The sequence below is a fragment of the Oncorhynchus nerka genome, linkage group LG7 (assembly GCF_034236695.1).
Source record: "Oncorhynchus nerka isolate Pitt River linkage group LG7, Oner_Uvic_2.0, whole genome shotgun sequence".
Classification (NCBI taxonomy): Eukaryota; Metazoa; Chordata; class Actinopteri; order Salmoniformes; family Salmonidae; genus Oncorhynchus; species Oncorhynchus nerka.
This window is the reverse complement of record NC_088402.1, coordinates 19,278,373-19,305,761: the sequence shown is the minus strand read 5'-3', so window position 1 is coordinate 19,305,761 and position 27,389 is coordinate 19,278,373. Positions and strand designations below refer to the sequence as shown.

Sequence of the window (27,389 nt, the reverse complement as noted above, 5' to 3'; positions counted from 1 at the left end):
TTTTCTCAGGTTTTTGCCTGCCATATCAGTTCTGTTATACTCACAGACATCATTCAAACAGGTTTAGAAACGTTTCTATCCAAATCTACTAATAATATGCATATATTAGCAACTGGGTGTCACACCCTGACCATAGTTTGCTTTGTATGTTTCTATGTTTTGTTTGGTCAGGGTGTGATCTGAGTGGGCATTCTATGTTGTGTGTCTAGTTTGTCTATTTCTATGTTTGGCCTGATATGGTTCTCAATCAGAGGCAGGTGTTAGTCATTGTCTCTGATTGGGAACCATATTTAGGTAGCCTGTTTTGTGTTGGGTTTTGTGGGTGGTTGTTTCCTGTCTTTGTGTTTGTTGCACCAGATAGGGCTGTTTCGGGTTTTCCACGTTTATTGTTTTGTATTATGTTCATAATACATTATGTTCATTCTTAAAACATGAACTTCAACCACGCTGCATTTTGGTCCGCCTCTCCTTCCCAGGAAGAATCCCGTTACACTGGGACTGAGTAGCAGGCAGTTTACTCTGGGCACACTTTTCATCCAAACGTGAAATTGTTGCCCCCTATCCCAAACAGGTTAAGGGCTTGTAAGTAAGCATTTCACTGTAAGGTGAACACCTGTTGTATTCGGCGCATGTGACAAATACTATTTTATTTTATTTGATAAAGTAATGATGGACTGTCATTTCTCTTTGCTTATTTGAGCTGTTCTTGCCATAATATGGACAAGGCCTTTTACCAAATAGGTCTATCTTCTGTATACGACCCCTACCTTGACACAACTGGCTCAAACACATTAAGAAGGAAAGAAATTCCACAAATAAAATTAAAAAGGCACGCATGTTAATTGAAATGTATTCCAGGTGACTAACTCACAAAGCTGATTGAGAGAATGTCAAGAGTGTGCAAAGCTGTCATCAAGGCAAAGAGTGGCTACTTTGAAGAATCTCAACTTTAACATATATTTTGATTTGTTTAACACTTTTTTGGTTACTACATGATTCCATATGTGTTATTTCATAGGTTTGATGTCTTCACTATTATTCTACAATGTTGAAAATAGTTTTAAAAAATAAGAAAAACCCTAGACTGAGTAGGTGTGTCCAAACTTTTTAATTGTACAATATTTATAAAATGGCCTTCATAAACCTGGTTTTGAATCAAGCATTTTGAGTGTGTGTGGGCATGTGCACATGTATACAACTGTCTGTAGCTCATCTGTGGACCATGGTTTAAATGAGTATTTTTGTGTAGCTCGGCCAAGAGAGTATAAATCTCCAGTATTGTTGATTAGTGACATTCATGATAGAAACTGCTCTATCTGTGTCTCACAGATGTGCACAAAGGACTTTTACAGTGTGTGTGTGTGTGTGTGTGTGTGTGTGTTTTCTATAATGAAATGATCACAAAGGTTTCATAAAAAATATTTTATGAATAGTCACTGAACTTTCTGCACAGGACAGTAAATATTTTGACCGCGTTTTGACCCTTCACTATCGAAGTTAAGTTTGAGAGTGGCCTGAGTGAATGCGGGGAAAAGTGGGGATTTAAAACGTCCATGGTGGCCATTACGCCACTTGACATGCAGCCCGTAAAACCATGTGTAAATCTTGGGATGCATCCATGGCTAATGGTTGAGCTTCTAAAACAGCAAGACTGGTCGTATATCTACTGGTTGAGTTTTGACGTGAGTAGTTGCTGTCCGTCCACTCCGTTCGATTGGCGTTATCCCTGTGTTGATTTACGATCGTCGCACCACACCTATGTTTTATCACGACCCCTATGACCCCTGCGTTCATCCTGATCCTTGACCACAGAGCGCATGGAACCCCCCTCCGACCAAACCTCGGCGGGGAATCTTTCCAATCCACTGATGCCATGTATAATGTGGATCTCTCTCTGTAATCTGGTGGAGACCCTTCTATTATCTACAGTATCCCCAGACAGAATGCAGCCATAAGCTATCTCTACAGCCCCTCTAGCAGTGTATACTATAAGGTTAACTGTGAAGTGATGTGTGCATTAGCTGTGTTTATGGTTCATCTGGTGTTAGGGTTCAGCCTAGGGACAGACCATTGTGGCTCCTGAGGTTTGACAGGGAGTTTGTGCTACCCTGCTCAGCTCTAACTCTGAATCTCCATGTCACAGGCAAGGATCATGGTTCAAACCACAGGGAGCTTCATTCTATTCCGTCCTCCCCTCCATATACTCCTACATGTGTATGGAAAGCTGACTGGTTGTGCTAGCTTTAATCACACGTACGGTGCCATCAGAAACTATAAACACCCTTTGACTTAGGAGTTAATGTTTTAAGTTAAAGTTTTACCCTAATTTCAATGTTTACAACACTGGTTGAAATGAGATGAAAACCGTAATGGTTGATTACTTTTTTCAAATACAGTGTATTTTCCATGCTGATTCCAAATCACAGTATGTTGACAAAGGTTGATTCCACCAGTTTGGGCCCACTGGAAAGGAGGTCTGCAGATTTCCCAGTGTGTGTGACTCTGTTCTTCCTAAAATAGTTTGTCTTGTTCTGCCAGAGGCGATCTCTGCACATTTACCCTACACACAGGAGAGGAAACACACACACACTCTGTCAACGATTTGTGTATAGGTGGCAGGGAAGTCAGGCACAGGAGAGGAAACACACACACACACTCTGTCAACGATTTGTGTATAGGTGGCAGGGAAGTCAGGCACAGGAGAGGAAACACACACTCTGTCAACGATTTGTGTATAGGTGGCAGGGAAGTCAGGCACAGGAGAGGAAACACACACACACTCTGTCAACGATTTGTGTATAGGTGGCAGGGAAGTCAGGCACAGGAGAGGAAACACACACACACACTCTGTCAACAATTTGTGTATAGGTGGCAGGGAAGTCAGGCACAGGAGAGTCAAAATGGAGTTTTTTAATAAATGTCCACGTAACATGCTCCATAGCACTAAAATGTACAGACATAAACAAACACAAACACAAACAAACTACACTGACAATAAAACAATCTCTGACAAAGACATGAGGGGAAACAGAGGGTAAATACACAACAGGTGATGAATGGGATTGAAATCAGATGTGTGGGAAGTGTCACGAACCGGCTCAAAGCCCGTAACAAAGGGAGACAACGTGGAGATAAGGAGTAGCAAAATATATATTTATTAACTAAAGCAACTAAGTATAATATACAATGGTGTGTGTAATCAGTAGTGTAAGTGAGTGTTTTGCATGCATGAATGTGATAATGCAGGGTGTTGAAAGGTGCCAAAGCAAACAAACAAAAGGCCACCAAGAACCACAACACAATCTACAAAAGGTGTCTGCATGGAGAGAGTCTCCTCCATGAATGTGGAAGAGGTCTATTTATCCTGGGAGACACCTGGCCCAGGTGTTTCCCATGTAGCTGACGACCCTCTCAACTCCGCCCACCGGCATCCTAATAAGGAAACAAGAACAAAGACAGAATACGGCAGACAGAGTGGGAGGGTCGTCACAGAAGACAAGACAAAACCAATGGACAAAACACACACACACACACACACACACACACACACACACACACACACACACACACACACACACAGGTAGAACAATTTTTTTTTAGGAAGAACAGAGTCACAGACACACTCATCACACAGACTCACACAGGCGTACTTACACAGTCTGTCAGTCACCCACAGTGGGATGGGGACCTTGAGGAAACGCAGGAGTGAATGGAAACCATCTAGAAGTTCCTTCATCCCATCTCACACATCACAAGGCACAGGAGACTGCATACCGTAAGCTGCTGCTGAGATGTACAGGAGATTGGATACCATGAGCTGCTGCTGAGATGTACAGGAGATTGGATACCATGAGCTGCTGCTGAGATGTACAGGAGATTGGATACCATGAGCTGCTGCTCAGATGTACAGGAGACTGGACACCGTGAGCTGCTGCTCAGCTGGAGACATTACTTTACACCTTCCAGTACATACAATATGCCTACTGACAGCTACATGTGTAAGAAATATCAAATGTTATCACTCTGTGTTGGACAGTGTAATTTACAACATACATTATATAGCCTACTGGCGTGTGTTAGCTGTGTCTACTGTGTGTATTCTCATTTAGCAGTCATCTGATGCAGAATCCCATTCCAAGTTCCCATTCCAAGTTCCCATTCCAAGTTCCCATTCCAAGATCCCATTCCAAGTTCCCATTCCAAATTCCCATTCCAAGTTCCCATTCCAAGTTCCCATTCCAAGTTCCCATTCCAAGTTCCCATTCCAAGTTCCCATTCCAAGTTCCCATTCCAAGATCCCATTCCAAGTTCCCATTCCAAGTTCCCATTCCAAATTCCCATTCCAAGTTCCCATTCCAAATTCCCATTCCAAGTTCCCATTCCAAGTTCCCATTCCAAATTCCCATTCCAAGTTCCCATTCCAAGTTCCCATTCCAAGTTCCCATTCCAAGTTCCCCCGCAGAAGATTTACCATTGGAATGTCTCCAATGTCTGCGTTTGTTGGAAAACCTATTGCCCATTTCTTTGACTAATGTCATCACATAAACACATTATCTAATGATCTGCAGATCACCATGGTGATGTTGTTGTGGTGACCAATCAGGTGGGCTGAATGATTGTTGAAGTAACATTTCAATCCTCTCAAACAGGAGATCTAGAGTGAGTCTGGAGTACTGTAGGAAGTACACTATATATACACCCCATCAAATTAGTGGATTGGGCTATTTCAGCCAAATCCATAGACAAACGTTGGTAGTAGAATGGCCTTACTGAAGAGCTCAGTGACTTTCAACGTGGCACCGTCATTGGATGCCACCTTTCCAACAAGTCCGTTCGTGAAATTTCTTCCCTGCTCGATCTGCCCTGTCAACTGTAAGTGCTGTTATTGTGAAGTGGAAACATCTAGGAGCAACAATGTCTCAGTAGTGAAGTGGTAGGCCACACAATATCACAGAACGGGACAGCCGAATGCTGAAGCGCGTAGCACGTAAAAATCGCCTGACCTTGTTTGCAACACTCACTACCGAGTTCCAAACTGCCTCTGGAAGCAACATCAGCACAAGGACTGTTCGTCGGGAGCACGCTACCTGCCCAAATGCATAGTACCAATTGTAAAGTTTGGTAGAGGAGGAATAATGGGGCATTGTGAATGCACAATGCCAACTGTAAAGTTTGGTGGAGAAGGAATAATTGTCTGGGGCTGTTTTTCATGGTTCAGGCTAGGTCCAGTAGTTCAAATGAAGAGAAATATTAAGGCTACAGTATACAATGACATCCTATTTTTTTTATTTAACCTTTATTTAACCAGGTAAGACCCATTTAGGTAAAAACTATTTTGCAAGGGCAACCTGGCAAGAAGGAAGGCAAAACAGGGAAATAGCAGCATGTACATAAAATATTACTACAAAATACACACAAAATACAAAGTGTTACAAGTTACAGATACATTTGAAGACTAGAAACAACTGCAGCTATCACAAACGGTGTCGTTGATCAGAGTCTTAAAAACTCCGCTAACTTTAATATCTTTCGAAGCATGTTCCAGGATGAAGGGGCATTATGGGAGAAATATTGTTTCCCCATCTCAGTTCTAGCCTTAGGAACAGACAAGGTCAGCAGCGACTGTGAACGAAGACTGTATTGAGTGACTGATCTGGTCAGTAAGGAACAGAGATACAATCAATGCCTTATCAATGCTTTGTACACAAAAGTGTACCAGTGCTTTAGCCTCCTGGTGGAAAGAGAGGTCCATTGCACCATAGCATACAGATCACAGTGATGGGTGAGGGATCTAGTATTGGTAATACATCTTAAAGCACCATGATACACTGTGTTCAGAGTTTAAGGTACTTGCTGAGGCCTGCATATAGACAATATCACCGTAATCCAGCACTGATAACGAAGTGCTTTGAATAATATCCTTTCTGACTGACATTGAAAAGCAAGATTTGTTACAAAAATAGAAACCCAATTTCAACTTCAGTTTCTTGGTCAAGTTATTAATGTGCTGTTTAAAATTCAGCTTTTCATCTAACCAAATCCCAAGATACTTATAGGAGGTGACCCTATCAATTTTCTGACCTTTTAGAGTTAAAATCGGCAAGTGACTCCATCTGTCTACTTTTAGAGAAGAGAAAACCACAGATGAATCTTTGCTTACAACTTTGTGGCAACAGTTTGGGGAAGGTCCTTTCCTGTTTCAGCATGACAATGCCCCCATGCACAAAGCGAGGTCCATACAGAAATGGTTTGTCGAGATCAGTGTGGAAAAACTTGACTGGCCTGCACAGAGCCCTGACCTCAACTCCATCCAACACCTTTTGGTGAACCAGGCCTAAACATCAAACATCAGTGCCCGACCTCACTAATTCTTGAGGCTGAATGGAAGCAAGTTCCCGCAGCAATGTTCCAACATCTAGCGGAAAGCCAAATAGTAGAGAGTATAGCAGCAAAGGGGGGACCAATTTCATATTAATGCCCATGGTTTTGAAATGAGATGTTCGACGAGCAGGTATCCACATACTGTTGGTCATGTAGTGTAGCTACTTAATTGTTTGGAACAGTGGTTTCCAAACTTTTTATAGTCCCGTACCCCTTCACACATGCAACCTCCACCTGCGTACCCCCTCTAGCACCAGGGTCAGCGCACTCTCAAATGTAGTTTTCTTTGCCATCATTGTAAGCCTGCCACACACACTATACGATACATTTATTAAACATAAGAATGAGTAGGAGTTTGTCACAACGCAGCTCATGGGAAGTGACAAAGAACTCTTATAGGACCAGGGCACAAATAATAATCAATAATTACATATAAAACTTTATTTGTTCATCAAAAATGGTGATTAACTCATCACAGGTTAATGAGAAGGGTGTGCTTGAAAAGATGTATATAACTCTGCAATGTTGGGTTGTAAATCAGTTTCCACACACTGTGCCTGTATTTAGTTGTCATGCTAGTGAGGGCCGAGAATCCACTCTCACATAGGTACGTGGTTGCAAAGGGCATCAGTGACTTAACAGCGCGATCTGCTAAGGCAGGATACTCTGAGCGCAGCCCAATCCAGAAATCTGCCAGTGGATTCTGATTCAATTATATTTTCACTGAACTGCTTGTTGCAATTTCGATGAGGCTCTCTTGTTCAGATACCAGTGGACTGGAGGCAGGGCATGAAAGGGATAAGGAATCCAGTTGTTTGTGTCATCCGTTTGGGGAAAGTACCTGCGTAATTGCGCACCCAACTCACTCAGGTGCTTCGCTATATCACATTTGACATTGTCCGTAAGCTTGAGTTCATTTGCACACAAAAAATAATTAAATGATGGAAGACCTGTGTGTTGTCCTTGTTAATGCAGACAGAGAAGAGCTCCAACTTCTTAATCATAGCCTCAATTTTGTCCTGCACATTGAATATAGTTGCGGAGAGTCCCTGTAATCTTAGATTCAGATCACTGAGGCGAGAAAAAACATCACCCACATAGGCCAGTCAGAAAATTGGGCTACCGAGTGACGAAGCCATCTAAGGCACTGCATCTCAGTGCTAGAGGCGTCACTACAGACCCTGGTTCGATCCCGGGCTGTATCGCAACTGGCTGTGAACGGGGGTCCCATAGGGCTGCACACAATTGGCCCAGCATCGTCAGGGTTAGGGGAGGGTTTGGCCGGGGTAGACCGTCATTGCAATATAAGAATTTGTTCTTTAACTGACAAGAGACAGGAACATTGTTACAGAGCTGGATGTATCTTCCCATATTCACACAAGGGGCAATTGAGGTCAACACCTACTCTGTCTAGCAATTAGCAACAGGCCAGACACAAACTATGGGAGCAGCACATAGTTCCCCTTCCATTTATCATACATCAGTTGCCATAGCAGCCAGAGTGTTTATTGCTGTATCTGTGACACTAAATGGTCTCTGGTGTAAAGGGATGGATCTAGTATTTCGAGGCGAGAGCTCCCAAACTATAAAGTGATGGATCTGAATATCTGGATGTGATAGCCCTCAACCCATAAAGTGATGGATCTGAATATCTCATGGTGATAGCCCCCCAACCCATAAAGGAATGGATTTACTATCTCGAGGTGATAGCTCCCAACCCCTAAAGTAATGGACTGAGTATCTCGAGGGGACAGCCCTCAACCCATAAAGTGATGGATCTGAATATCTCATGGTGATAGCCCCCCAACCCATAAAGGAATGGATTTACTATCTCGAGGTGATAGCTCCCAACCCCTAAAGTAATGGACCGAGTATCTCGAGGTGATAGCCCCCAACCCATGAAGTGATGGACCTAGTATCTTGAGGTGATAGCCCCCAACCCATGAAGTGATGGACATAGTACATTGAGGTGATAGCCCCCAACCCATGAAGTGATGGACATAGTATCTTGAGGTGATAGCCCCCAACCCATAGAATAATGAACCTAGTATCTTGAGGTGATATTCCCCAACCCATGAAGTGATGGACCTAGTATCTTGAGGTGATAGCCCCCAACCCATGAAGTGATGGACCTAGTATCTTGAGGTGATAGCCCCCAACCCATGAAGTGATGGACCTAGTATCTCGAGGGGATAGCCCCCAACCCATAGAATAATGAACCTAGTATCTTGAGGTGATAGCTCCCAACCCATAAAGTGATGGACCTAGTATCTTGAGGTGATATCCCCCAACCCATGAAGTGATGGACCCAGTATCTTGAGGTGATAGCCCCCAACCCATGAAGTGATGGACCCAGTATCTTGAGGTGATAGCCCCCAACCCATGAAGTGATGGACCCAGTATCTTGAGGTGATAGCCCCCAACCCATGAAGTGATGGACATAGTATCTTGAGGTGATAGCCCCCAACCCATGAAGTGATGGACCTAGTATCTTGAGGTGATAGCCCCCAACCCATGAAGTGATGGACCTAGTATCTTGAGATGATAGCGCCCAACCCATGAAGTGATGGACCCAGTATCTTGAGGTGATAGCCCCCAACCCATGAAGTGATGGACCCAGTATCTTGAGGTGATAGCCCCCAACCCATGAAGTGATGGACCCAGTATCTTGATGGACCCAGTGAGGTGAGCCCCCAACCCATGAAGTGATGGACCCAGTATCTTGAGGTGATAGGAGGTGATAGCCCCAACCCATGAAGTGATGGACCCAGTATCTTGAGGTGATAGCCCCCAACCCATGAAGTGATGGACCCAGTATCTCGAGGTGATAGCCCCCAACCCATGAAGTGATGGACCCAGTATCTCGAGGGACCCAGTGATAGCCCCAACCCATGAAGTGATGGACCCAGTATCTTGAGGTGATAGCCCCAACCCATGAAGTGATGGACCCAGTATCTCGAGGTGATAGCCCCCAACCCATGAAGTGATGGACCCAGTATCTTGAGGTGATAGCCCCCAACCCATGAAGTGATGGACCCAGTATCTTGAGGTGATAGCCCCCAACCCATGAAGTGATGGACCCAGTATCTCGAGGTGATAGCCCCCAACCCATGAAGTGATGAACCCAGTATCTCGAGGGGATAGCCCCCAACCCATGAAGTGATGGACATAGTATCTCGAGGTGATAGCCCCCAACCCATGAAGTGATGGACCCAGTATCTTGAGGTGATAGCCCCCAACCCATGAAGTGATGGACCCAGTATCTCGAGGTGATAGCCCCCAACCCATGAAGTGATGGACCCAGTATCTTGAGGTGATAGCCCCCAACCCATGAAGTGATGGACCCAGTATCTTGAGGTGATAGCCCCCAACCCATGAAGTGATGGACCCAGTATCTCGAGGTGATATCCCCCAACCCATGAAGTGATGGACCCAGTATCTCGAGGTGATAGCCCCCAACCCATGAAGTGATGGACATAGTATCTTGAGGTGATAGCCCCCAACCCATGAAGTGATGAACCCAGTATCTCGAGGGGATAGCCCCCAACCCATGAAGTGATGGACATAGTATCTCGAGGTGATAGCCCCCAACCCATGAAGTGATGGACCCAGTATCTTGAGGTGATAGCCCCCCCAAAGTGATGGACCCATGAAGTGATGGACCCAGTATCTCGAGGTGATAGCCCCCAACCCATGAAGTGATGGACCCAGTATCTTGAGGTGATAGCCCCCAACCCATGAAGTGATGGACCCAGTATCTCGAGGTGATAGCCCCCAACCCATGAAGTGATGGACCCAGTATCTTGAAGTGATGACCCAGTAGCCCCAACCCATGAAGTGATGGACCCAGTATCTTGAGGTGATAGCCCCCAACCCATGAAGTGATGGACCCAGTATCTCGAGGTGATAGCCCCCAACCCATGAAGTGATGGACCCAGTATCTTGAGTGATGATAGCCCCCAACCCATGAAGTGATGGACCCAGTATCTCGAGGTGATAGCCCCCAACCCATGAAGTGATGGACCCAGTATCTCGAGGTGATAGCCCCCAACCCATGAAGTGATGGACCCAGTATCTCGAGGTGATAGCCCCCAACCCATGAAGTGATGGACCCAGTATCTCGAGGTGATAGCCCCCAACCCATGAAGTGATGGACCCAGTATCTCGAGGTGATAGCCCCCAACCCATGAAGTGATGGACCCAGTATCTCGAGGTGATATCCCCCAGCCCATAAACACAAACGCAGATAGTAATGTGAAATAGGCTTTTAACATCTGGATGGTTTGGCCCTTGCCTGGCTACCCAAACTCCTTGCTCTGGCCTAACGCTACGCCCACGGACGTTTGTTTCTTTTTCTAAATGAGTCTGGATCAGAGTACCTCTCTGACGATTTCTAGAATGGAAACACATGCTAACCATTCTGATTGGTCCCAGAAACCGATTGGTTGAGCCAGAGACAGGACACACGTGGGTAAAGCAGCTTTGATACTCTGATTGGTTAGAGATTATCCAATTGCTGATGACTTTGTGTACGACACCCCTCATTTTGACGTCACCACAGACGACTTCAACGATGGCAGTCTCAGACTGAAGTTCTGTATGTAGCAAACATAAAGCAGCGGAAGAATTCAATTTGAGTCGTCAGGCAAGTTTGGACCAGGGATGTCATTAACATTATTGCTAGCCTTAACCCAGCAATGCAACCTAGAGCTGTGGTTGTCTCAAAGCAGATCTAGTATGTACCAATTTTCACACCAGCCTGCTAATGGTGAATTTAATTACTATCTCATTTCTGCTCTTAGGCAGAGGAGCCAAGAGAAACACCTGTGGATTCTGACTAAGACTAGCCTGGACCCAGTCTGTATGTGCTTTAACCAACATACATGTAGCCCATTTGTAGTTTTTTATTTAACTAGGCAAGTCTGTTAAGAACAAATTAATTTTTTACAATGACGGCCTACTCCGGCTAAACCTGGATGATGTTGGGCCAATTGTGCGCCGCCCTATGGGACTCCCAATTACGTCCGGTTGTGATATAGCCCGGAATCGAACCAGGGTGTCTGTAGTGACGCCTCTAGCACTGAGACGCAGTGCCTTAGACTGCTTCGTCACTCGGTAGCCCATGCCATGCCCAAGGAACTGGCTAAAGTACCTACAGGTCTGAGACTAGCTCCAGGCTACAGTAAGACTGCTACACTCAAACTTTCCCAACCCAAGTCTGAAACAAAGCTTAGTCCTGAGACTAGAGAATTGGGAAACGTTTTGACTTCACTCTGGAGGGAGAAAAAAATGAATAATACCACCAAGACTTAAAGCATTCTGTTCTTTTCCGAGAACAGAAAGTGTCTGGTCTGGCATAACAGTAAGTGACAAAGGAGCATTACATTTAGTTTATGAGCAGATATTTCCATCTGTGTACTTTTCTTCTTCTCTCTCTGCTGTTGTTCCATGGAGCTGGACAGAAACACGCTAAATAACTCAGGTCAGTGGGAGATACTCTGGGAGGATGCTGGATGTTGAGCTGTTACTGTTACTAAGGGCTTCCTTATATTTGTGTGAAGTGTGAATGATTTATCATGTGATGCTAAGTAGATTAATTTCTTAATTAAAAGGATGTTTAAACCAAAACACTGCATTGTATTATGTGGCAGAACCAAGACACCATTCTATTTAAATGCCACTAATTCTGATGAATCTGCCCCAGGTGCCATAGATTGTGAGAAAACATGTTATTGTCCTCTTCACAAAAACTGGAGGGGAGATTGGAGCAGACAGGCCAAAACAAATGTATATTCTCTGACTATGAGTGCACAGTGCCTTCAGAAAGTATTCACACCCCTTCACTTGTTCCACATTTTCTTGTGTTACAGCCTGAATTGAAAATGGATTACATTTTAAAATGTTATCACTTGCCTACACACAATAGCCCCTAATGTCAAAGTGGAATTTTGTTTTTTCAAAAAAATGTTAGTCAATAAGTATTCAATCCCTTTGTTATGGCAAGCCTAAATAAGTTCAGGAGTAAACAATTACTTAACAAGTCACATAAATTGCATGGACTCATTCTGTGTGCAATAATAGTGTTTAACATGATTTTTGAATGACTACCTCATCTCTGTACCCCACACATACAATTATCTGTAAGGTCCCTCAGTCAAGCAGTGAATTTCAAACACAGATTCAACCACAAAGACCAGGGAGGTTTTTGAACAAAGAAGGGCACCTATTAGTAGATGGGTAATAATTAAAAAAGCAGACACTGAATATCCCTTTGAGCATGAAGTTATTAATTACACTTTGGATGGTGTGTCAATACATGGTGTATCAATACACTACAAAGATACAGGTGCCCTTCCTAATTTCACCATGAGGCCAATGGTGACTTTAGTTACAGAGTTTAATGGCTGTGAAAGGAGAACACTGAGGACAGATCAACAACATTGCAGTTACTCCACAATAGTAACCTAATTGACAGAGTGAAAAGAAGGAAGCCTGTACAGAATAAAAATATTCCAAAACATGCATCTTGTTTGCAACAAGGCATTAAGTAGTACTGCAAAAAATGTTGCAAAGCTATTCCCTTTCTGTCCTGAATACAAAGTGTTATGTTTGGGGCAAATCTAACACAACACATTACTGAGTACCACTCTCCATAGTTTCAAACATAGTGGTGGCTGCATCATGTTAAGGGTATGCTTGTAATCATTAAGGACTAGAGAGTTTTACAGGATAAAAAATAAATGGAATGGAGCTAAGCACAGGCAAACTTCTAGTGGAAAACCTGGTTCAGTCTGCTTTCCACCCGAGACTGGGAGATGTTCACCTTTCAGCAGGACAATAACCTAAAACACAAGTCCAAATCTACACTGGAGTTGCTTACTAAGAAGACAGTGAATGTTCCTGAGTGGCCGAGTTACAGCTTTAACCTAAATCTACTTGAAAACCTATGGCAAGACCTGAAAATGGTTGTCTAGCAATGATCAACAACGAATTTGACAGAACTTGAAGAATTGTAAAAAGAATGGGCAAAAGTTGCACAATCCAGGTGTGGAAGCTCTTACACCGAACCCAAACCGGATGCGCGCATGCGCCATCGTGCATACAGTGGGGCAAAAAAGTATTTAGTCAGCCACCAATTGTGCAAGTTCTCCCACTTAAAAAGATGAGAGAGGCCTGTAATTTTCATCATAGGTACACTTCAACCATGACAGACAAAATGTAGGATTTTTAATGATTTTTTTTGCAAATTATGGTGGAAAATAAGTATTTGGTCAATAACAAAAGTTTATCTCAATACTTTGTTATATACCCTTTGTTGGCAATGACAGAGGTCAAATGTTTTCTTTATATTGCGATTGGCAACTTTCATAAATTAGGTGCATTACCACTACCGACCTCTTTCATCTTTCAGTCACCCACGTGGGTATAACCAATGAGGAGATGGCATGTGGGTACCTGCTTTGTTAAACCAATGAGGAGATGGGAGAGGCAGGACTTGCTGCGCGATATGCGTCAGAAATAGAACTGATTTCTATTTTAGCCCTTGGCAACGCAGACGCTTGTTGGTGTGCAGGAGCAGTGTGGGTGCAATAATTGAATAACATGTATGTCTAAATCTATTTTGCAACGCTCGCGCTCACGGTTGCGCACGCGAGCGGTGTAGTCAGCCTGTTAGAAGATTCACAGCTGTAATCGTGAGTGGTGCTTCTCCAAAATATTGACTCAAGGGTGTGAATACTTATGTAAATGAGATATTCCTGTATTTTATTTTCAATAAATTTGCAAACATTTCTAAAAACATGTTTTCACTTTGTCATTATCGGGTATTATGTGTAGATGGGTGAGAGAAAATCAAATGTATTTAATCCATTTTGAATTAATTCAGGCTGTATACCACAACAAACTGTGGAATAAGTCAAGGGGTATGAACACTTTCTGATGAGAAGAGTGTATTTAAGTGCCATGCTTGAAACAACGTGCGTGTGCGTGTGTGTGTGGACATCTTTAACTATACTTGTGGTTTACTACCACGAGAGTACATTTTGCTTTGTCCCCACAAGGTGAAATGTTATTTCTAGGGGCTTTAGGGTTAAGGTTAGAATTAGTGTTAGGGTTAGAATTAGTGTTAGGGTTAGAATTAGGGTTAGGAGCTAGGGATCGTTTTAGGGTTAGGAGGTAGGGTTAGGTTTAGGGGTTAGGGAAAATAGGATTTTGAATTGGATGAATTGTGTCCCCACAAGTTTAGTTCCACAAGACTGTGTGTGTGTGTGTGTGTGGTGTGAGAGAGAGAGAGAGAGAGAGAGAGAGAGAGAGAGAGAGAGAGAGTCTAGGCATGTGCACATGTGATGATGATGGTGATGATGATAGCACCTGTTATGTGTGTGGGACATACGGTGCATTCAGAAAGTATTCAGACCACTTGACCTTTTCTACATTTTGTGACGTTACAGCCTCATTCTAAAATGGATTAAATTGCTTTTTCCACTCATCAATCTACACAAAATACATCATAATGAAAAAGAAAAACAGATTTTTATACATTTTTGCTCATTTATAAAAAGCAAACAACTGAAATATCATATTTACATTACTATTCAGAACCATTACACAGTACATTGTTGAAGCACATTTGACATTGATTACAGCCTCAAGTCTTCTTGGGTATGATGCTACAAGCTTGGCATACCTGTATTTGGGAGTTTCTCCCATTCTTCTCTGCAGATCAAGATCTGTCAGGTCTCTCCAGAGATGTTCGATCGGGTTCCAGTCTGGACTCTGGCTGGGCCACTGAAAGACATTCAGAGACTTGTCCCGAAATCACTCCTGTGGTGTCTTGGCTGTGTACTTAGGGTTGTTGTCCTGTTGGAAGGTGAACCTTCACCCCAGTCTGAGGTCCTGAGCGCTCTGGAGCATGTTTTTATCAAGGATCTCTCTGTACTTTGCTCCGTTCATCTTTCCCTTGATCCTGACTAGTCTCCCAGTCCCTGCCACTGAAAAACGTCCCGACAGCATGATGCTGCCACCACCATGCTTTACCGTAGGGATGATGCCAGGTTTCCTCCAGAAGTGACACTTGCCATTCAGGCCAAAGAGTTCAATCTTGGTTTTACTGCATTTTACTGAGGAGTGGCTTCCGTCTGGCCGCTCTACCATAAAGGCCTGATTGGTGGAGTACTACAGAGATGGTTGTCCTTCTGGAAGGTTCTCCCATCTCCACAGAGGAACTCTGGAGCTCTGTCAGAGTGATCATCAGGTTTTCGGTCACCTCCCCGACCAAGGCACTTCTCCCCCGATTGCTCAGTTTGGTTGAGCAGCCAGCTCTAGGAAGAGTCTTGGTGGTTCCAAACTTATTCCATTTAAGAATGATGGAGGCCACTGTGTTCTTGGGGACCTTCAATATGGCAGAAATGTTTTGTTACCCTTCCCCAGATCTGTACCTCGAACACAATCCTGTCTCGGAGCTCTATGGACATTTCCTTCGACCTCATGGCTTGGTTTTTGCTCTGATATGCACTGTCAACTGTGGGACCTTATATAGACAGGTGTGTGTCTTTCATAGTAAAGGGTCTGAAAACTTATGTAAATAAGGTATTTCTGTTTGAATTTGCATTTTTATTTAAGCAATTTTACAATAACACTGTAACGTAACAAAATATGGAAAAAGTCAAGGGGCCTGAATACTTTCCAAATGCACTGTATCTGCATGCTGTATGTGGTTTCCTTCTGAACCAGTGAACACAGGGAGCATCTAAAAATACCAGCCACTGGAGGAATGGAGTGAGGATGTTAAAGGATTTACACACAGGCTCATCCAAAGACAACAGCCTTGTCAGCCTCCATAGACTCACAGTGGAGTGAATGAATCACAGTGAGGAGGCAGGGATTTCCCCATTTTTAGGGCTGGATGGTGACCATGGTATCCCATATGCCGCATCAGATGACATCAGTTCTCTGCCCTCCCTCCCTCCGTCCCTCCCTCCCTCCCTCTCTCTCTCTCTCTCTATTTCTATGTGTGCACGCACACGCGTGCATGTCAATAGGTTAACAAGAGCACCTGACTCAGTGAGGACTTGACCAATAACCTCAAATAGCATACTACAGATGACACAGACACACCCTGCATATGGAGCCTACACTCCAATAAAGTAAAATTCTTCACACATCTCAGAGCAAGACAGAGGGAGGTGGAGGGGGAGGGAAACAGAAGCCATGTTTACACCTGGTTCTAACATGTATCATTTTTTCTGATCTTGTTTACATTCTGATTGTGCCCACATTTTCAGGCAGGTGTAGACGACTAAAAGACCAGCCTCAAGAGGTATTCAGGGACCCATTGTACATGGATATCAATCAAGTTTTAACAGATCTGGATGGTCAAATCATTTAAATCATTATTATACCGGCCTCTCAAATCATTGACAGGTTGCACCATTGGCGTATGGCATCAATAATTGTCTTAAAATAAATACATTCATATTATTTTGAAAGAAAGTCAAATAATTTGTATAGAGGAAGGCACCAGGAAATCTAGTCACAATGCGAGCACAGTGGACGGGAAAGAGAGACATTTTACCTCCATGTGTAAACGAACCTTAAGCCGATAGTGATTGGGACCACATGTTAGCTCAAGGTGTAAACAAGGTTAGAGAGAGAGAGGGAGTTTAGAGGAGGGAGAGTAGCCTACCTCAGCAGTGAGTGGTAGCCTATTGTGGAGGAGAGGAGACTCATTCTGGACCCATCATACTACCATGCTCAGCTAGAATCGATTGAAGACTTGACCAGGGGGTGGTGAAGTTGCATGCAAAAGGAATATTGATTGTTGATAAGACCAGCATGTATTTTGGTAAGGAGATACTTATTTTTTACTTCAAGTATAGTAGGAAATTACCAGAATGCATTTAGGTAGCCTCAAATAAATAAAACATTGCCTACTCAAACGGGTTAGGTTCATTACAATTTAAGGCTCAGTAAATGCACAGTTAGATTATTCATGTAAATGTCTGCTGTAAGGATGCAGACGTATGGGTCACATAAATAGCCTGTTGCCCATCCTGACAAGTTGAGTCCACCTTTTTGTTTTGTTGTCCCCAACGATGAAATCGGGAGGGGTCTGTGGATCTGTCTACGTCCTTTAGTATGTACATACATACATGCTTTTGCAGACTATACGATTTTAGCCGTTTTATGCCCCGATTGCATCCCCAGACAAGATTGATTTCCACGTCGTGGGAAAATTCTTAGGTCGTAAAGGATTGTCGAACGTCTTGGACCGTTCAGTGTGGCAGGGTCTAGGTCTGCCGATTAAGTACCACTACGTGAGATTGTAGGCTCCGACAAAAGTTCTGGTAGTGTCAGAATGTTTAGCCTTTATAGTGTAATGCGGCTGCTGTTACACAACGATCAGAGTGACTGACCAATAGGAAAACGGCTGGCATTGAGTAGTATGCACACAGTAGTACGGAATAGTCAGATTAATATAATTGTCAATTTTTTAAACGTTTATGATGTGCAAAAAGAACGATTCCCCAAAAATATTGTTTACATGTAATTTGAAATCAGGCTACTTGATGGGATTTTGATAAATGCACAAAATCGCCAATCAAAATAAACGTTCTACCACAGCGACCATGTTATTTTGGGGAAGACTATTTGATTATGAGTTGGACACAAAGTTTCTATGTGAACTATTTCACACATAGTTTTGAGGAGTTCACTTTGGTCATCCAACAACAGCGCAATATCTCAATCTGCTACGTGAGTAGGCTATATTCAGCCTATATATAGCCCCCTTCTCCCACGAATCCGAATCGGATGCCCTCATAAATGCGCTGCTACTACTCACATATTTCTGAGATCTCAAATGAAGATGCTGTGTACATTTGCTGTGTCAAAAACAACCAATGAGCGCAGTCAAACAACCAATAATAATGCGTGACTGGTTATTTTCCTGTGTTCGCTACGGACTGCGATCTGTTCTCACCGTGAGCGAACGGCACCACAGTACGAATTGAATCGGACCGAGACCACCCTTTTTGAGTGTACCACGGCGCGTTGTTTAGTGCGTTCCCGAGTGCGGATAGAACACCAGATTTCGGAAAAACCTCACAATCATTTCGGTGTAAAATCCCCCTAAAATTCATAGAATGAATAATGTTTTCCGAACTCACTTCACTCGCGCATAAGCATAGAGCAGGGGCTCCCAAACTTCAAGTGGTCTGAATACTTTCTAAAGGCACTGTATTTGAAAACCACACCACAAAAAACGACATACAGTGCCTTGCGAAAGTATTCGGCCCCCTTGAACTTTGCGACCTTTTGCCACATTTCAGGCTTCAAACATAAAGATATAAAACTGTATTTTTTTGTGAAGAATCAACAACAAGTGGGACACAATCATGAAGTGGAACGACATTTATTGGATATTTCAAACTTTTTTAACAAATCAAAAACTGAAAAATTGGGCGTGCAAAATTATTCAGCCCCCTTAAGTTAATACTTTCTAGCGCCACCTTTTGCTGCGATTACAGCTGTAAGTCGCTTGGGGTATGTCTCTATCAGTTTTGCACATCGAGAGACTGACATTCTTTCCCATTCCTCCTTGCAAAACAGCTCGAGCTCAGTGAGGTTGGCTGGAGAGCATTTGTGAACAGCAGTTTTCAGTTCTTTCCACAGATTCTCGATTGGATTCAGGTCTGGACTTTGACTTGGCCATTCTAACACCTGGATATGTTTATTTTTGAACCATTCCATTGTAGATTTTGCTTTATGTTTTGGATCATTGTCTTGTTGGAAGACAAATCTCCGTCCCAGTCTCAGGTCTTTTGCAGACTCCATCAGGTTTTCTTCCAGAAGGGTCCTGTATTTGGCTCCATCCATCTTTCCATCAATTTTAACCATCTTCCCTGTCCCTGCTGAAGAAAAGCAGGCCCAAACCATGATGCTGCCACCACCATGTTTGACAGTGGGGATGGTGTATTCAGGGTGATGAGCTGTGTTGCTTTTACGCCAAACATAACGTTTTGCATTGTTGACAAAAAGTGCAATTTTGGTTTCATCTGACCAGAGCACCTTCTTCCACATGTTTGGTGTGTCTCCCAGGTGGCTTGTGGCAAACATTAAACACTTTTTATGGATATCTTTAACAAATGGCTTTCTTCTTGCCACTCTTCCATAAAGGCCAGATTTATGCAATATACGACTGATTGTTGTCCTATGGACAGAGTCTCCCACCTCAGCTGTAGATCTCTGCAGTTCATCCAGAGTGATCATGGGCCTCTTGGCTGCATCTCTGATCAGTCTTCTCCTTGTATGAGCTGAAAGTTTAGAGGGACGGCCAGGTCTTGGTAGATTTGCAGTGGTCTGATACTCCTTCCATTTCAATATTATCGCTTGCACAGTGCTCCTTGGGATGTTTAAAGCTTGGGAAATCTTTTTGTATCCAAATTCGGCTTTAAACTTCTTCACAACAGTATCTCGGACCTGCCTGGTGTGTTCCTTGTTCTTCATGATGCTCTCTGCGCTTTTAACAGACCTCTGAGACTATTACAGTGCAGGTGCATTTATACGGAGACTTGATTACACACAGGTGGATTGTATTTATCATCATTAGTCATTTAGGTCAACATTGGATCATTCAGAGATCCTCACTGAACTTCTGGAGAGAGTTTGCTGCACTGAAAGTAAGGGGCTGAATAATTTTGCACGCCCAATTTTTCAGTTTTTGATTTGTTAAAAAAGTTTGAAATATCCAATAAATGTCGTTCCACTTCATGATTGTGTCCCACTTGTTGTTGACTCTTCACAAAAAAATACAGTTTTATATCTTTATGTTTGAAGCCTGAAATGTGGCAAAAGGTCGCAAAGTTCAAGGGGGCCGAATACTTTCGCAAGGCACTGTACAAACAGTGCATTCGGAAAGGATGCAGACCCCTTGACTTCTCCACCTTTTATTACGTTACAGCCTTATTCTAAAATGGAATTAAAACATGTTTTTCCTCATCAAACTACACACAATACCCCATAATGACAATGGGTCTGAATATTTTCAGAATACACTAAGTACAGAAATATCATATTGCTCTTGTTTACTCAACTCAGGGCTTCTGCCTCCAACTCTATTTGATGATAAAGTGTGACTTTGCTCCATGCTGTCATGCCTGGTGCTACATAATAAACCTTCTCAGTCTGCTTCCCAAATCGACCCCTGTTCCATACATAGTGCACTGGTTTTGACCAAAGTCCGATGGGAGGGATCAATGGGATTTAGAAGGGGGAAAAAAGTAGGATGCATTGTTCTCCCTGCATGTCTCTCAGCCAAAGGGAATGATATTACTATCTATACATTTTATATTAGAAGACTGCAGAATCACACAGAGTGTGAGACAGAAAGAGAGAGAGACAGAGCGAGATAGAGAGAGGGAGTCAGAGAGAGGGAGAAAGAGACAGTGAGGGACAGAGTGAGAGACATAAAGAGAGACAGACAGACATAGAGAGAAAAACAGAGTGAGACAGAGAGGGAGTCGGAGAGGGAGTCAGAGAGAGGGAGAGACAAAGAGGGAGAAAGAGAGACAGAAATAGAGAGAGACAGACAGAGCAAGACAGAGAAATTGACTGAGAGAGAGAGGGAGACTCCCATATCTACTGGGTAAAATACCAAAGTGTGCCATCACAGCAGCAATATTTGTGACCTGTTGCCACAAGAAAAAGGCAACCAGTGAAGAACAAACACCATTGTAAATACAACCCATATTTATGTTTATTTATTTTCCCTTTTGTACTTTAACCATTTACACATCGTTACAACACTGTATACACATGATTCTTTTTGAACTTCTATGAGTGTAATGTTTACAGTTCATTTTTATTGTTTATTTAACTTTTGTATATTATCTACTTCACTTGCTTTGGCAATGGTAATGTATGTTTCACATGCTAATAAAGCCCCTTGAATTGAATTTAATTGAGAGACAGACAGACAGACAGACAGACAGACAGACAGACAGACAGACAGACAGACAGACAGACAGACAGACAGACAGACAGACAGACAGACAGACAGACAGACAGACAGACAGAGACATCGAGAGAGGAGGGAGGGAGCGAGGTAGCGACAGACAGAGAGATCAAGAGAAGATGAGAGGACGGAAGGAGCGAGTTAGGGACAGACAGAGACATCAAGAGAAGATGAGAGGACCGAGGGAGCGAGGTAGGGACAGACAGAGACATCAAGAGAAGATGAAGGAGCGAGGGAGGGACAGACAGAGAGATCAAGAGAAGATGAGAGGATGAAGGGAGCGAGGTAGGGACAGACAGAGAGTTCAAGAGAAGATGAGGGAGTGAGGTAGCGACAGACAGAGAGATCAAGAGAAGATGAGGGAGCGAGGTAGCGACAGACAGAGAGATCAAGAGAAGATGAGGGAGCGAGGTAGGGACAGACAGAGAGATCAAGAGAAGATGAGGAAGCGAGGTAGCGACAGACAGAGAGATCAAGAGAAGATGAGGGAGCGAGGTAGCGACAGACAGAGAGATCAAGAGAAGATGAGGGAGCGAGGTAGGGACAGACAGAGAGATCAAGAGAAGATGAGGGAGCGAGGTAGGGACAGACAGAGAGATCATGAGAAGATGAGGGAGCGAGGTAGGGACAGACAGAGAGATCAAGAGAAGATGAGAGGACGGAGGGAGCGAGGTAGGGACAGACAGAGACATCAAGAGAAGATGAGGGAGCGAGGTAGTGACAGACAGAGAGATCAAGAGAAGATGAGAGGACGGAGGGAGCGAGGTAGGGACAGACAGAGAGATCAAGAGAAGATGAGAGGACGAAGGGAGCGAGGTAGGGACAGACAGAGAGATCAAGAGAAGATGAGAGGACGGAGGGAGCGAGGTAGGGACAGACAGAGAGATCAAGAGAAGATGAGAGGACGGAGAGAGCGAGGTAGGGACAGACAGAGACATCAAGAGAAGATGAGGGAGCGAGGTAGTGACAGACAGAGAGATCAAGAGAAGATGAGAGGACGGAGGGAGCGAGGTAGGGACAGACAGAGAGATCAAGAGAAGATGAGAGGACGGAGAGAGCGAGGTAGGGACAGACAGAGACATCAAGAGAAGATGAGGGAGCGAGGTAGTGACAGACAGAGAGATCAAGAGAAGATGAGAGGACGGAGGGAGCGAGGTAGTGACAGACAGAGAGATCAGGAGAAGATGAGAGGACGGAGGGAGCGAGGTAGTGACAGACAGAGAGATCAAGAGAAGATGAGAGGACGGAGGGAGCGAGGTAGGGACAGACAGAGAGAAAACACACAATCAGCTTGTGCTCTAACACTCATCTTTCTCTTATTAGCTCTTGTACTTGCTAGTCCTCTTTAGTCTTCATTCTCTTTCTCTTTCTCTCTCGCTCAGACACACACACACACACACACACACACACACACACACACACACACACACACACACACACACACACACACACACACACACACACACACACTTAAGGTAATCAGGCCAAATGTTTGTGCAGCAGGGTGTACATGGGTGGGGCTGTGATTGTTATGATTATCAAACTGTAATCAGGCTCAGTGGAAATCCCAAAACAAAACAAACTCTCCATAATCAGGAAGTCACCCACACAAACAGAGCTAATCACAGAGGATGCACTAATGACCTTATTGAACCAAACTCTGTGTGTGTCTGTGGGCCAGTATGTGTGTGCGTGAGTGAGTGTGATTAGCTCCTCGCCCTCACCCTCTTTTTAAACTGTATTAATCTGTTTAGAATTGACGTGATGACTGTCTCCTAGGTAACGTCTGTCAGACCGCTACCCTGCCTTCATTGGACCTTGGGCCTCCTGTGGGAGGAGTCCACCAATCCATGGCGCTGAAGCCCCTCCTCCCGCTCAGCCTGTTCCATGGTTTCACTGAAGTGAGTAGTGTCTATCACTACCATCACCATAGTTAGTTAGTAGTACACAATGCTTTGACATTTTTCCACACAACCTGAGGTGAGCTTTACCCTGTTGTTTCTGCACCAAGCTTTTCTTAGAACTCTGTCCAGGTCACGCTAGACAAGGTGGAATCTTTTTGTGGCTGTAAAATGTATTATGTGAGAAATGTCAGTGTAAACGCTTTTATGCACAAATATTGATATAATAACCATCGTTTCTAAGTAAACTTGGAGTCATGCGATGACATGTTGTGTGGTCCTCTCACTATGACTCGTCAGGAAAGCATGCAGTTTATTAGGCTGCAGATGAAATAAGTTATGATGAACTTCACAGGGTGGTGAAAGTGCACGGAGATGAGCTTGATGCTCCTTTCAATACATATCAAGGGTCTTATTCTTGTGACATGGTGATTGATGCTTTGCTGTCGTTTGACAATTATAAATAATCTCGCTATTTTTGTCCATAATAATAATCTCATCATGTAGGCTACACGTGCACTCTAGCCTATAGGCTACACGTGCACTCTAGCCAAGCGCACAGATAGAGCTGTTGTGGTGCTCACAATACCAGAGTGGGCACACTCACTGTATAATGCAACAGTTTTTGTGAGACAACCATCAGTATAGTTCAAAATGAGATGGAAACCCATTTAAGTAGTATTTTTTTATTCGGTACATGGGAATTTTAATACAAAAAGTATTTTAATGTGCATTACTTCATCACGCACAGCCTTTTATCGGCAACAAGTCAATTTGATGGAAAATGTGCATATTGTTTTTATGCAGATTCTTTTATATTCGTATGAAAATCTTTCGCCAATTGGATGGAAACTTACCTCATGACAAGTTTCAGAGATAGACAGCCAAACAGTGTAGATAGGATTCTCTGTATCACCTGGTTTAAAAATCAAGATTTTCTTCTCAAATCAAATCAAATGTGTTTCGTCACATGCTTGGTAAACAACAGGTGTAACAGTGAAATGCCTACTTACGGGCCCTTCCCAACTATGCAGAGAGAGAAAATAGAGAAATAATAGAAAAGTAAAACACGTAATAATAGATACACAATGAGAAACAATAACTTAGAGTCGATGTGTAGGAGTACGAGGTAATTGACGTAGATATGTACTGTACATATAATTAAACTCAGCACAAAAAGAAACGTCCATTTTTCAGGACCCTGTCTTTCAAAGATATTTCGTAAAAATCCAAATAACTTCACAGATCTTCATTGTAAAGGGTTTAAACACTGTTTCCCGTGCTTGTTCAATGAACCTTAAATAATTAATGAACATGCACCTGTGAAACGGTTGTTAAGACACTAACAACTTATAGACGGTAGGCAATTAAGGTCACAGTTTTGAAAACTTAGGACACTAAAGAGGCCTTTCTACTGACTCTGGAAAACACCAAAAGAAAGATGCCCAGGGTCCCTGCTCATCTGCGTGAACGTGCCTTAGGGATGCTGCAAGGAGGCATGAGGACTGCAGATGTGGCCAGGGCAATAAATTGGAATGTCCGTACTGTGAGATGCCTAAGATAGCACTACATGGGAGACAGGACGGACAGTTGATCGTCCTCGCAGTGGCAGACCACGTGTAACAACACCTGCACAGGATCGGTACATCCGAACATCACACCTGCGGGACAGGTACAGGATGTCAACAACAACTGCCCGAGTTACACCAGGAACGCACAATTCCAAAAAGTGCTCTTCTCTGGCGAGTCGAGGTTTTGTCTCACCAGGGGTAATGGTTGGATTCGTGTTTATCGTCGAAGGAATGAGTGTTACAGCGAGGCCTGTACTCTGGAGAGGGATCGATTTGGAGGTGGAGGGCCTGTCATGGTCTGGGGCGGTGTGTCACAGCATCATCAGACTGAACTTGTCATTGCAGGCAATCTCAACACGGTGTGTTACAGGGAAGACATTCTCCTCCCTCATGTGGTACCCTTCCTACAGGCTCATCCTGACATGACCCTCCAGCATGACAATGCCACCAGCCATACTGCTCGTTCTGTGTGTGATTTCCTGCAAGACAGGAATGTCAGTGTTCTGCCATGGCCAGCGAAGATTCCATTGAGCACGTCTGGGACCTGTTGGATCGGAGGGTGAGGGCTAGGTGTCATGTATTGTCATATTATGTCTTGTTCCTGTTCTTTCTCTTCACTCCGTCTCCCTCTGCTGGTCGTATTAGGTTACCTTCTCTTCCTTTCCTTCCCCCAGCTGTTCCTCATCTTCTCTAACTACCTCGTTCACCCTTTTCCCACCTGTTCCCTTTTCCCTCTGATTAGGTCTCTATTTCTCTCTCTGTTCCTGCTTCTGTCTTTGTCAGATTCTCGTTTGAGTTTCTCATGCCAGAACCAAACTATCGTCTCGTTTGCTTCACCCTTGTCCCGTCCTGTCGGAATCTGCCTGATCATCTGATGCTACGTGTGATCAGGTACCTCTGTCCTCTACAACCCGCGCCTACCCAGAGAGACCAGCAGTCTGTCGCCGCTAACCCTGCTATTCTCCTCTGCTGCTAAGAAGGGGACTCTTCAGTAAATATCAGAGGACTTTATGATTAATTTGTCGCCCTCTCTGCGGGTTGTCTATTTTTGTCAATCTATACATCTGAAGAGGATCTATGTCTTCCCTGTGTTTTGACATTAAAGGACTCTGTTTTTGTTAAACCGCTTTTGGGTCCTCACTCACCTTCATAACAGAAGAATCTGACCAAGAATGGACCCAGCGACTTCGGATCCTCTCCACTCAAGCCGTCGAGATCCAGGGAGCGATGCTAGGCAGACACGAGCAGGAATTGTCTGCTGCTCAACATGCTGTTGAGACCCTGGCCGCCCAAGTCTCCGACCTCACAAGACAGATTCACCATCTCCACCTCGATCCACCGGCCACTTCCAGGGCTTCCGAATCTCCGGAGCCCAGAATCAATAACCCGCCGTGTTACTCTGGGGAGCCCACTGAATGCCGCTCGTTCCTCACCCAGTGTGCTATTGTGTTTTCTCTCCAGCCCAACACTTACTCCAGGAGCACAGCTCGTATCGCCTACGTCATATCTCTCCTTACTGGACGGGCTCGTGAGTGGGGCACGGCAATCTGGGAGGCGAGGGCTAAGTGTACTAACCAGTATCAGGACTTTAAGGAGGAGATGATACGGGTTTTTGATCGTTCTGTTTTTGGGGAGGAAGCTTCCAGGGTCCTGTCTTCCCTATGTCAAGGTAATCGATCCATAACAGATTACTCTATTGAGTTTCGCACTCTTGCTGCCTCCAGTGACTGGAACGAGCCGGCTTTGCTCGCTCGTTTTCTGGAGGGTCTCCGCGCGGAGGTAAAGGATGAGATTCTTTCCCGGGAGGTTCCTTCCAGCGTGGATTCCTTGATTGAACTCGCTATTCGCATAGAGCGACGGGTTGATCTTCATCACCGAGCTCGTGGAAAGGAGCTCGCGTTCTCCGTTGCCCCCCTCTCCGCATCACTACCATCTTCCTCCGCCGGCTCGGGTGCTGAGCCTATGCAGCTGGGGGGTATCCGCATCTCGACTAAGGAGAGGGAACGGAGAATCACCAACCGCCTCTGTCTCTATTGCGGTTCCGCTGGTCATTTTGTCACTTCATGTCCAGTAAAAGCCAGAGCTCATCAGTAAGCGGAGGGCTACAGGTGAGCGCTACTACTCAGGTCTCTCCTTCAAGATCCTGTACTACCTTGTCGGTCCATCTAACCCTCACTGTCTCTGGTAATCATAGCGAAACCATTCCTTTTTCAATTTTTCGTTCACCTTTTACACCTGTTGTTTTGGGCCATCCCTGGCTAGTTTGTCATAATCCTTCTATTAATTGGTCTAGTAATTCTATCCTCTCCTGGAACGTCTCTTGTCATGTGAAATGTTTAATGTCTGCTATCCCTCCTGTTTCCTCTGTCTCTTCTTCACAGGAGGAGCCTGGTGATTTGACGGGGGTGCCGGAGGAATATCACGATCTGCGCACGGTGTTCAGTCGGTCCAGGGCCACCTCTCTTCCTCCGCACCGGTCGTATGATTGTAGTATTGATCTCCTTCCGGGAACCACTCCCCCCC

General features: G+C 44.2%; 1 protein-coding gene across 1 annotated transcript in view; it reads left to right on the top strand.

Annotated features, from left to right (window-relative positions):
• The first annotated feature begins 17,088 nt into the window (after positions 1 to 17,088).
• LOC115132682 (zinc finger protein 385D-like) overlaps positions 17,089 to 27,389 on the top strand; it is a 97,068-nt gene continuing 86,767 nt past the window's right edge. Inside the window, exons 1-2 of the mRNA XM_029665403.2 lie at positions 17,089 to 17,224; positions 23,174 to 23,295. Of these exons, the coding sequence (XP_029521263.2) occupies positions 17,215 to 17,224; positions 23,174 to 23,295 (132 nt within the window). The 5' untranslated portion in view covers positions 17,089 to 17,214. The remainder of the gene's footprint in view (positions 17,225 to 23,173; positions 23,296 to 27,389) is intronic.